Genomic DNA, 12,226 nt, shown 5'->3' on the forward strand with positions numbered 1-12,226 from the left:
CCCTCGTTCATGCTCTGTCTCTCTCTGTCTCAAAAATAAATAAACGTTAAAAAAAAAAAAAAAAAGAAAGGATTTCTACGGTATGTGACCTTTTGAGGTTTGTTTTTTTTTTTTTTTTCACTCAACACAGTGCTCTTGAGATCCATCCAAATTGTTCTGAATTTCAGTAGTTCATTTCTTATTACTGCTAAGTAGTATTCTGTGGTATGAATCTAATGTTTTATTTAACCATTCAGTATTTGTAGAATTTTTGGTTGATTCCAGTTCTTGGCCATTACAGATAAAGCTGTTATGAACAATTGTACACAGGGTTTTGTGTGGATGTAAATTTTCATTTCTCTGGGATAAATGCCCAGGAGTGTGATTGATAGATCATATGTTAATTTCATGTTTAGTTTTGTTTTTTAAAGTTTATTTATTTTGAGAGAGAGAGAGGGAGAGAAGCACAAGCAAGGGGAGAGGCAGAGAGAGAGAGAGAGGGGAGAGAGAGAATCCCAAGCAGGCTCTATGCTGTCAGCGCAGAACTTGACATGGGGCTCAATCTCAAAACCTTGAGATCATGACCTGAGCTGAAATCAAGAATCAGATGCTTAACCGACTGAGCCACCCAGGCGCCCTTGCATGTTTAATTTTAAGACACTGCCAAAAAAAATAAATAAATAAAAGTAAAGGACACTGCCAAACTATTTTCCAGAGCGACTCTACCATTTTATAGTCTTACCTGTAACGTATGAGAGATCCACTTCCTCTGTGTGCCTTGACAGCATTCACTTTAAAAAAAAATCTTAGGTGTTTTCACAGGTATAGAGCATTATCTTATTGTGATCTTAAGTTACTATCCCTGACTTGTTAGTGATGCTGAACATCTTTTCATGTGCTTATTTGCCATCTGTATATTCTTTTTGGTGAAATGTCTGTTCACGTACTTTGCCCATTTTCTAACTGGATTTTTTTTTACTGTTGAGTTTTGAGAATTCTTTATAAATTCTAGATATACAGAGACCCTTGTCAGATATGTGGCCTACAGATATTTTCTTCCAGTCGCTGGATTGTCCATGTTCTTTCTCCTTTTCACGTGAGCTTTTGCAGATCGAATGTTTCTAATTTGATGAAATCCAATTTACTGATTTTTGTGGATTATGCTTTTGGTGTCATGTCTAAGACCTCATCCCCAAGTCCTGAAGATCTTCTCTTACATTTTCTTCCATTTTTATAGTTTTACTTCTTAGATTTACATTTATGATCCATTTTGAATTGACTTTTATGTAAGGTGTGAGGTTTGGGTCAATAATTTTTTTTTCTATAGCTATCCATTGCTTTGGCACCAAATATTGAAAAAATTGTCCTCCCTCCATTGAATTGCTTTGCACCATTGTTGAAAATAATTTAGCTGTACTACTGTAGATCTATTTCTTTGTTCTCTCTTCTGTTCTATTGATCTGTGTGTCTGTTCCTCTGCCAATACCACACAATCTTGACTACTGTAGCTATATAATAAGTCTTGAAATGGAATGGCATGGTTCCTTCCACTTTATTCCTTTTCAAAGTTGTTTTAGCTATCTTAGTTTCTTTGCCTTTCCATATAAATTTTAGAATACTCTATCTTTACAAACTGTCATTCTGATATTTTTATAGGAATTACATGATACCCTTATGTCAGTTTGGTGGAGAATTAACATCTTTACTATGTTGAGTTATCCAATCTGTGAACATGATATATTTTCTCATTTAAAACTTTTTTGACTTCTTTCAGCAGTGTTTTGTAGTTTTCAGCATAGAAGTCTGTACATGTATTGTTAGATTTATAAGTATTTTATTTTAAAAATTATAGCTTTATTGGGATCTTTTTTTTGGTGTGATTGTAAATGGTATTGTATTTTTAATTTCGGTTTCTATGTGTTCTTGCTAGTTTATAGAAGTACATTGATTTTTGTATGTTGATATTATGTCTTGCAACCTTGTTGAACTCAATAGTTCTAGAAGGTTTTTTTGGTGGGCTCCTCAGGATTTTTCATGTAGATGATTTTGCCATCTGCAAATAGGAGTAGTTTTGTTTCTTCCTTTCCTATCTTTATACCTTTTATTTCTGTTTCTTGCCTTGTTGCACTGAGTAGAACTTCCAGTAATGTGTTGAAAAATAGTTGTGAGAGCAGACATCCTTGTTCCTGATTTTAGAGAGAAAGCATTCAGTCTTTAACCATTAAGTATGATGTTAACTGTAGGCTTTTTGTAGATGCTCTTCCTCTAATTGACGAAGTTCACCTCTGGTCCTATTTTGCTGAAATTTTTATCATGAAGCAAGGTTGAATTTTGTCAGACACCCTTTCTGCATTAATTGATATCATTTTTTTTTGGCCTTTTAATATCATGGATTATAGTGGTTGATTTTACTATGTTAAGCCAGCCTTGCATCCTGGAATAAATCTCATTTGGTTATGATGTCTAATTCTTTTTATTATATTGCTGATTTCTAGTTACTAATATTTTGTTAAGGATTTTCACATATAAATTCATGAGTATTATTGGTCTACAGTTTTCTGGGTTTAATATCAGGGTAATATTAGTTTCATAAAATGAATTTGGAATTATTTCCTCCTCTTTTATTTTTTGAAAGAGATTGTGTGTAATTGGTGTTAATTCCTTTTTACATGTTTGGTAGTATCCTCCAGTGAAACCATCTGGACTTGGAGATTTCAGAGTTTTAAAATTACAAATGAAAATTTCTTAATAGGAAATTTAGTTATAAGATTGTTTAAATTACATGTTTCATATTGGGTTGAATTGTGGTAGTGTTTTTTGAGGAATTGACCATTTTACCTACATTGTCACATTTATGGGTGTAGAGTTGTTTATAGTATTCCATTGTTTATTTTTTTGATGTCCATAGTGTCTATAGTGATATTTCCTATCTGATTCTTGATATTAGTAATATGTCTCTTGTCTAGTTTTTTCTTTGTTGTTTTGGTAGAGATTTGTCAATGTTGTTGATCTTTTGAAAGGACTAAAATTTTATCTCATTGATTTCCTCTATTACTTTTCTGTTCCTAGTTTCATTGATTTCTATTATTTCCTTCCTCCTGTCTGCTTTGGGTTTTTTGTTTGTTTGTTTTCAGTTTGTTTTTGTTTTTTGCTCTTCTTTTTCTAGTTTCTTGACATGTGAGCTTAAGTTATTATTTTGAGACTTTTCCTCTTTTTTAATGATAGCATTTGGTGCAGTAAATTTACCTCTTAGCACTACTTTAGCTGTGTCTCACAAATTTTGATAGGTTTTCCTTTTTATTCAGTTCAGTGTATTTTTAAATTTCCTTTGAGACTTCCTTTTTGACTCATTGATTATTTAAAAGTGTGTTGTTTAATTTTTAAGTGTTTGGAGGTTTTTAGTGCCTCTCTTTGATTAATTTCTATTTTGATTACATTGTGGTCCCAGAACACACTCTGTGTGCATTTTTAAAATTTGTTGAGGTTTGTTTTATGACCCATGTCTATCTTGCCGTATGTTCTGTCAGTGCTTGAAAGGAACTCTGTTGTTGGATGGAGTGTTCTATAAATGTTGATTACCTACTTTTGTAGATAGTGATGTTAAGATCTCCTATATCTTTGCCGGTTTTCCATCAATTGTTAAGAGTGATGTTGAAGTTTTCAACTGTAATTTTGTGGATTTGTCTATTTCTCCTTTCACTTTATCAGTTTTGCTTCACCTATTTTACACCCCTATTATTTAGTGCATATACATTTAGTTTTATGTCTTCTTGGTAGATGTATTCTTTAATCATTATGTAATGTTTTTCTCCATCTTTGGAAATTTTCTTTGCTTTGAAGTCTGCTTATGATATTAATATAATTTACTCTTTTTTTTGATTAATGTTTGCATGGTATATTTATTCATTTACTTTCAATATACCTATAATTGTTTGTTTTTTAATTTTTTTTAACGTTTTATTTATTTTTGAGACAGGGAGAGACAGAGCATGAACAGGGGAGGGTCAGAGAGAGGGAGACACAGAATCTGAAACAGGCTCCAGGCTCTGAGCTGTCAGCACAGAGCCCGACACGGGGCTCGAACTCACGGACCAAGAGATCATGCATGACCTGAGCTGAAGTCAGCCGCTTAACTGACTGAGCCACCCAGGCGCCCCTATACCTATATTGTTATATTTGGTGTGAATTTCTTGTAGAAAGTAAATAATTGGGTCATGTGTTTTATCCACTTTATCAATTTCTGTCTTTAATTATGTATTTTGACCGTTTACATTTACTGTAATCATTGATATGTTAGGGCTTAATATGGTGTTTTACTTTTTGTTTTCTGTTTATTCTGTTTTCTTTCTTCTTTATTTATTTATTTTTTTAAATATGGAACGCTTCACCAATTTGTGACATCCATGCACAGTGGCTACACTAATCTTCTCTGTATCGTTCTAATTTTTAGTATATGTGCTGCCAAAGTGAGCACTAAAATTCTGTTTTCTTTTTTCCTGCATTCCTGTGAATAATTCAGACATCTTTTAGAAGTCCATTTGTATTTACATATGGTGTTTTTGAATGTATCTCTTTGTATAGCTTTTTCAGTGGTTGCTCTAGTATACACCTGTGTACATATGCATACTTATATATGCATGTATGTGCATCTATGTTTGTGCATATTTATGATTTATCAGTTTCCTGGAGACAGGATTTTACCATTTCAAGTGAAGCATTGAAACTTTTCCTGCCTTTACATCTCTGTACCCGCCATTACTAATTGTCTTAAATATTTCCTCTAAATACATTGAGAGTATCAGAAATGTTCTAGTAACTTCAGTTATCCAACATAACTTACAAAACTCATGAGAAGTATAGTCTATTGTATTTTCCCATGTTTTTATTCTCTTTGAGTTTGTTTTTGTTTCCCAAGTTTCCTTGTTTTATCATTTCCTTTTTGTTTAGAGAACTTCCTTTAGCCATTCTCTTAGAGCAGGTGTGCTGACAACAAATTCTTTTAGTCTTCTTCATCTAAATATGTTTTAATTTTCCTTTCCTTTTTGAAGGATATTTTTGCTGAAAATACAGAATTCTGGGTTGGCAGTTCTTTTCTCTTAGCACTTCAAAAGCGTGCTTCCTTTTGGCCTCCATGTTTCTGTGAGAAATTTGCTGTCGTTTGAATTGTTTTCCCCCCTCTGTATTATTTTCTGCTGCTTTCAAGATTTTTTCTGTCTTTAGTTTTCTTAAGTTTGACTGTTACTTTTGTTGGCATGGATTTCCTTAGGTTTATCCTTTCTGGGGTTTATTCTTTTTTTAAAATACATTTTTTAATGTTTTTATTTATTTTTTGAGAGAGAGACAAAGCGCACATAGGGGAGGGTCAGAGAAAGGCACAGAATCCAGAGCAGGCTCCAGACTCTGAGCTGTCAGCACAGAGCCTGACGCGGGGCTCGAACCCATGAGGAGTGAGATCATGACCTGAGCCAAAGTCAGACGCTCAACCAACTGAGCCACCCAGGTGCCCCTGGGATTTATTCTTTTTGAATCTGTTGCCTTATGTCTTTTGCCAAATTTGGGAAGTTTTCAGACATTTCTTTGAATACTTTTTCACTCCTACCCTCTTTCTCCTCTCCTTAGGACTCCAGTGACAGGTGTGTTAGATAATTTGTTATAGTCCCACAGTCCCTGAGGCTCTGTATAATATTTTTCAATCTAACTTCTCTCAGATTGTTTAAATTAAGTAATTTTTATGTTCTGTCTTCATGTTTACTGATTCGATTCCTTCTTCTGTCCCCTCCATTTTGCTGTTGAGCTCATCTATTGAGTTTTTTACTTCAGTTATTGTATTTTTTTACATTCTAAAACTTCCCTTTGGTTTTTTATACCTTCTATTACTTTGCTGAGACTTTTAATTCTTCATTTGTTTCAAGTGTGTTTATATTGCTCATTGAAGCATTTTATGATGGTTTATTTTATTTTTTTATTAAAAATTAAAAAAAAAATTTTTTTAATGTTTATTTTTGAGACAGAGAGAGACAGAGCCTGAGTGGGGAAGGGGCAGAGAGAGAGGGAGACACAGAATCCGAGGCAGGTTCCAGGCTCTGAACTGTCAGTACAGAGCCTGATGTGGGGCTTGAACTCACGAACCCTGAATTCATGACCTGAGCCAAAGTCGGACACTTAACTGACTGAGCCACCCAGGCACCCCTATGATGGTTACTTTAAAGTTTATCGTCTTGATGTTGGCATCAGTTGATGGTCTCTTCTTATTCAATTTCAGATTTTCCTGGTTCTTAGTATGACCAGTGGTTTTTTTTTTTTATTAAAACCTGGACATTTGGGGTGTTACGAGACTCTGGATCTTATTTAGATCTGTTTTAGTTGGCCTTTGTTGACACTGTGTTAGCAGGGGTGGTGGAGGTACTAGCTCATTACTTCCAGGTGGGAGTAAAAGTTCAGGTTTCCCCACTGGGCCTCTTTTGGGTCCCTGCAGAGAAGGGGATTTCTGTTTCCTTAATGATACAATGGGAGAGGCTGCCTCTGCTGCCTGTAGCTCCCTACCTGATCTCTGACACTCCAGCAGTGTGGAGAGTTCGTGGGGACACCTCATTACTGCCAAGCAAAAATAGAAGTCTGGGCTCTTGTTTCAGCCTTTGTTGTGGGTATATGATGGCTGCAGTTTTTCTGTGGTGGTTGACTGGAGTAGAATGTTTTTGTCTAAACCTTTACTGTTTTGCTAGGCTGCACGCACCTTTCCTGGTTCTTTGGCTGGAGAGACCAGGCTCTTTTTCATTGTTGGGCTTTTTTTTTTTTTTTTTTTTTTTTTTCCTGCCTGCATTCATTGGCATTTCTGGGTTGCCGGTTTCTCCAGCACCAAGACTAGGATATCTGAGGCAAAAAGAAAATTGAGCAAACTCATAACTGTGCCATTCCTCAGGTTCCAAAGTCCCTAGCCAGTCTGCTTTCCTGTCCCCACCTTTCAGATGTTTATTTATGTTTATGTTGTATATAGTGTCCATATTTTTTATACCACTATTAGTGGGAGTAGGAAAAAGCCCTTCAACTCTACCTTTTCAGAAGCAAAAGCCCCCAGTTCATTCTTTTTTGAGCAGTGGTCAGATCTCTTATGAAAGTACAGATCGTCTCATCATAGTTCATAATCTGAATTTGCAAACATCAGCTCCCTACAGTATGCAAACCTCTTACCAAGCGCTGTGAGGACACAAAGATGAGTCTCTCCCTATTTGTACTAATTTTTTTTTTCATTTTTTAGAATGCAAAGTACATTTTCAAAAAGGGAAAAACAATGTTGTCTCTGCTCTTAGACTCTAACACAGCAGTGTGTAAAATCCCTCCACCTCTCAGGCAGCTGTTGTCCTGTATGTTTACACACTCATATGTATACACAAACACAAGTAACACTTAATATCCCAGTATCCCCTTCATTTAAGCATCAGAAAAAATTTTAAATATCTTAAATGTATGCGGATTTCACTAGTTTCCGGTACTAGTAACTTGGGAGAACTGACCAACAGTTTTATTTATTTTGAATGCTATTGTTTGGTCACCCCAAGGATCAAGTGGGTCAAGCAGAGAATCTAAAGGGACAGTTGTGTCCTTTAGAGAGTGGTAGAACTCGTTCTTAGATTACTATCGCTTGTAAAAGTTCACTGTTTTCCTTTCATTGGTTTAACACGATACCTGGCACATGGCAGATGCTCTATAAAAACAGCACTAGAGAGGCTATTTGGGGGTTGACAGTTGGAATACATGTATATTGCTTTTCCTTTAAAGAGCAGAGAATTTACTCAGCCCCCTAAGCAGTGTCTTTCTTATTTTGCCTTGGGGCATTTCTGTCTGGTCTCTGACTCTCTTGGTATCTCATTAATTCATTGTCTTTCTCGCGTTCTCTCTTTTTTAGGCGTGGTGTGGGGGGGGTGGGGGGGTGGGGCTCAGAGTCTTTATATTGTTCTTTCTTATCTAGTAGTGTTTTTAGAAACATCTTCATTGCAAGTATTCTTTTTTTTTTTCTTTAAAGAGAGAGAGTGTGTGTGCGTGAGTGCACACCAGCAGGGGAGGGGGCAGAAGGAGAGGATGAGAGAATCTTAAGCAGGCTCTGTGCCCAGCACAGAGCCCATCTCAGAGCCCTTCTTGGGGGCTTGATCTCCCAACCATGAGATCATGACCTGAGCCAAAATCGAGAGTTGGACGCTGAATTTACTGAGCCACCCGGACACCCCTTAATTACAACTATTCTTAAACACTCTTCTACGTGCCTTGCAGAATAGTTACAACTTGCATGCACTGAAATAACACTGTTCTTAAGGTAGCAAGCAAGTTGTCGTTCTTGTTTTGCTCCTAAGGCCTAGTCTCAAGTTGATCTTATAGTCTTCCCCTGTCTCTATCAGGGCTTTGTGCCTGTAAGTCTTTAAAATTTTGTTTCTAGGGGCGCCTGGGTGGCTCAGTCGGTTAAGCGTCCGACTTCGGCTCAGGTCATGATCTCGTGGTCCATGAATTCGAGCCCCACGTGGAGCTCTGTGCTGACAGCTCAGAGCCTGGAGCCTGCTTCGGCTTCTGTGTCTCCCTCTCTCTCTGCCCCTCCCCTGCTCATGCTCTGTCTCTCTCTGTCTGAAAAATAAATAAACATTAAAAAAAATTATTTCTAAATTAAATATTTCAAGCATTCCCGAAAGTATAAGAAGGTCATGAGATTAGCCGCAACACACCCAATCCCTGATGACCTCTTTGGTACCAGAGGCCTCAGCGTTGGCCAAGCAGCTGGGGTGCGGCCCACATGGCCTTCTGGCAGTTGGCAGGGCCTGCCACTGGTGCTGGGAACACAGCAATTTTGTGTGTGGAGGTATTTTTCCTGGGGCTTTTCACATGTTTACTCTTGAATGGAAAGTGTGGGGAGATGGGACAAATGGACTTTGTAGGATCTGTTGGCTAGTAGACCAAGTTTTCTTTTTGCTTTCTCTTGTTTTTATACCACTGCAGTCTCTTCATGGGTAAAATGGGAAGAATTATTCATTTATGCATTCCAGATAGGGTGTTTATTCTTAGAACCTACACTTAGGTAATGGAAATGAAAAATTAGTAAAATAGAGAACAAGGAGATAGGGTCTCTGAGAATTCGGAGGAGGTGGAAGACTTCCAGCCAGACAAGCCTGGGAAGGGGTCATGGAAAGGGTGGCTGCGGATTTGGATATGGGGAGATCAGAGGAGGAACAGACAGAGGAAAAGAATCCGTAGAGGCACAGAGGTGAAGAGAGTAGTGTGCATCATGGGGGTTCCCCTTTCCTACTCCTTGTAGGAGTTGAGAGGCCAAATAAGGTGACGTATTTGGAGTTCTTTGAAAGAAAAGCCCACCAATGTGTATACCTATTCCCATCCTATCAAGTAGAGGACCTCACGAACAAAATCTGTGAAACGGGATGTGTGGGTGCATGGAAAGACCCATTAAAGCTGCGTTCGCCACCTCACTGACCCCTGGTTCTGGGGCTGCCACGGCCTACGTGTGTAGGTTATGGCCTGTGCAAGCACCTGCAGAGTTCGCAGATGGGGCCAAAACCCAGCCAGGCTCTGCCAGGCTCTCTTTTCACCCTGAGAAGCGTTTTGGTCTGATTTGCCAAAGGCACCACGAGGGCTCAAGATCTGATTCCTTTTGTTGCTTAATAGTGCCCACATTTCATGGCCAAATATTGAGTAACTTACTGTAGTATAATTTGCTAAATGATTTCCTTTAGCCATCTGTAGGGACTCAGTCATCATTTTGAAGACTGGCTTGGGATCAAACACTTGGAGAAATTCAGGAGGACATGCTATTCTCCCTCGGTTCCATTTTTACCTTCTGTTCTCCTTGCCACCAACTTCTGGTTGGATGCTCAGAATCCCTCTACTGCAGGTGAGGATAAGACAACAAAACTGCTCAGCACCTACCTGCCTGGGTGACCTGAAACGCATAGGTCACTGGGCCCCATCCCTGCTGCTTCAGTGTCTGGTGTTTCCTGTCCCTTCGGGGCCGTCTTGCTACCTGTGTCCTACTACCCACTGTCATTGCTGCTGCTCCTGAGCCTTTCTGGCACTGCTTCCTTGCTTCTCCATGCCTTTCTCCCTCATCCTAGTTGGTAGACTTCTGGAAAGGGAGAGATTCATTAGAGAGAAGGGAAAGGAGGATTATAAGTGAAGAAGAGACAGGAAGGAAAATGAAGGGATGAAGACAGGCTGTGACCTAGCAGTAGAGGCCAGGGAAGTAATAATAAAGGCAACATTTGCAGTTACAGTGGGGTGAGGGTGAAACAGCCAGAAAGGACGTTTCAAGGGCAGGGGTGTCTCTCTTACCATCATCTGCCTTCAGTAACAAGGTGCCTTTGCTTTCCTCAGGTGTCCTCATGACTTCCCCTGCAGACCATGTCTATGATCCTTTTTGCCTGTGTGGTGAGGGTGAGGGATGGACTGCCCCTCTCGGCCTCCACTGACTTTTACCACACCCAGGATTTTCTGGAATGCAGGAGACGGCTCAAGACTTTAGCCTTGCGACTGACCCAGTACCCAGGTCGAGGTTCTGCAGAAGGACGTGACTTCAGTATACAGTAAGCAAGCATGCTGACTCTTCCATGACATCCGCAAACTTGGGTTTACTTTTAACCATATGTTGGGGTAACATGAGGCCGATCACACTGTGTGTTAAGAGTAGGTCTGCCGTCAGACAGCAGTCTGAGGTTGTGTGCATTTACAGCCATCGGATCAAGGGGGTGTGCTGTTCCCACTCTTGCCCTTCTGTTGGTGGGGTTGCTCTTGAGTGTCGGGAGACCTGGGTTCAATCAGTTTTCATGTCTGTAGTTTGGTAGTTTATTCTGCATTAGATGGAGGGGTGGAAAAGCTGAGGAAGGGGGAGAAGTCTAGGGTATAATGTCAGAGAGGGAAAAGGATGAGAGTAGGAAAGCCAAGAAAATAAAAGACTTCTAATTCTTGCCTTTAGTTTTTTACTTTTTAAATTTTTCGCCTGTTTGGTTTTTAAATTTAAATTAAAAAAATTTTTATTATGTAACAGAGCAGGGGAGTGAATAATGAGCACAGGTAGGTCCCTTTTCTGAGGGAACTTAAAGGCTAAGGAGGGAACAAGAGAAATACCTAACTGAATATCATACAGTAGGGAAAATGCTCCAGTGGAAGTAGGAATCAAGTGGTTACAATAATCCTAGTAAGAATGGCTAGTATTGTTGACTGCTTTCTATATGTCAGGCATTGTTCTAAGTGCTTTATTGGCCTGTGAGGTGGGTGACAGTATCATATGTGTTTTACAGAGGAGAAAACAGGTGAAGTGACTTAGCTGAGGTTGTCCTGTTAGTAAGTGGTAGGGCCCGGATTTGAGTATGGGCAACTGGGCCCCAAGGGCTGCTCCTCATGTGTTCTGTCATTTCTTATTCTAGGACTAAAATGCACGAAGCCATTCTACAGGAGGGCGCAGGGGTTGGCAGGTTTTGAAGTATCACGATGGCTTGTCATAGATTTTACATCATTGTTTTCCATTATTTGGGCCCTCATTTGCCAGGTTTCTCCTGCTCCCTTTGAACACTAAATTTTTAGTTGACCTGATAAGGTAGGGTCCTTTTAGGGGAATTCAGCCTCAGAATCCGAAAAACAAAAGGAAAAGGCCAGGCTTGACTTGGGGCTTGCTGGTGTCGTTGGGCAAGAGGGGGCCTGCCTGAAGGGGGCGCCAGGTAGCAAACACATGTGGCCGTTACCCTGTGGTGTGGGCTCTGGGGGCTCAGGAGCCAAAGCTGAGCTGCCTCTGTCCGCATTTGTGCCTCCTTTCTCTGGGTGCCCAAAACCACTGTCCTTCATGTCCCTCCCTCATTACGCTCTGATTCTCTAACACCTTATGGGATCTTGGTGCTACGCCTCAAACCTTTCTCTGTTAAGAAAACATCTTTGACATCAAATGAAATTATGGGTGCTTCAGTCATTTTTTGAAAACTAGAATATAAAACGTTCTGCTCATTTGTATTTTGAATTAAATATTCACCATTATTTTCACAGATGAAATTTCACAGAATTTTCACAGATTTCATTCACAGATGAAGTTTGTGTGTTTTTTTTTTTTGTACAGGTGGGCAGTACTATAGCTTATTTTATAGTTAAGGAGTTGAGTTATGTTCCTACGGTTACCATAACAAATTAAAACAACAGAAATTTATTCTCCCACAGTTCTGGAGCCCAGAAGTCTAGAATCGCGGTGTCTGCAGGGCAGTGCTGTCTTGGA

The 12,226-nt window shown here is 39.2% G+C and overlaps 1 protein-coding gene and 1 non-coding gene across 11 annotated transcripts in view; one reads left to right on the plus strand and one right to left on the minus strand.

Moving 5' to 3' along the window:
- The window catches only part of SEC22C (SEC22 homolog C, vesicle trafficking protein), a 34,029-nt gene that overhangs the window by 4,514 nt on the left and 17,289 nt on the right, over positions 1–12,226 (plus strand). For 5 of the 10 annotated variants that reach the window (XM_042954804.1, XM_042954806.1, XM_042954807.1 and 2 more), the window contains exons 1-2: positions 9,708–9,865; positions 10,345–10,553. In XM_042954804.1, coding sequence (XP_042810738.1) covers positions 10,372–10,553 — 182 coding nt within the window. In that variant the 5' untranslated portion in view covers positions 9,708–9,865; positions 10,345–10,371. Of the gene's footprint in view, positions 1–8,663; positions 9,866–10,344; positions 10,554–12,226 lie in introns of those variants that run through there. The other 5 variants (XM_042954801.1, XM_042954798.1, XM_042954802.1 and 2 more) reach the window with 2 other exon arrangements.
- Positions 4,348–4,453, minus strand: LOC122198993. The gene has a single exon (XR_006193276.1). It is a non-coding gene; the product is annotated as a U6 spliceosomal RNA (small nuclear RNA).

This window comes from Panthera leo, chromosome C2, assembly GCF_018350215.1.
Source record: "Panthera leo isolate Ple1 chromosome C2, P.leo_Ple1_pat1.1, whole genome shotgun sequence".
Lineage (NCBI taxonomy): Eukaryota > Metazoa > Chordata > Mammalia > Carnivora > Felidae > Panthera > Panthera leo.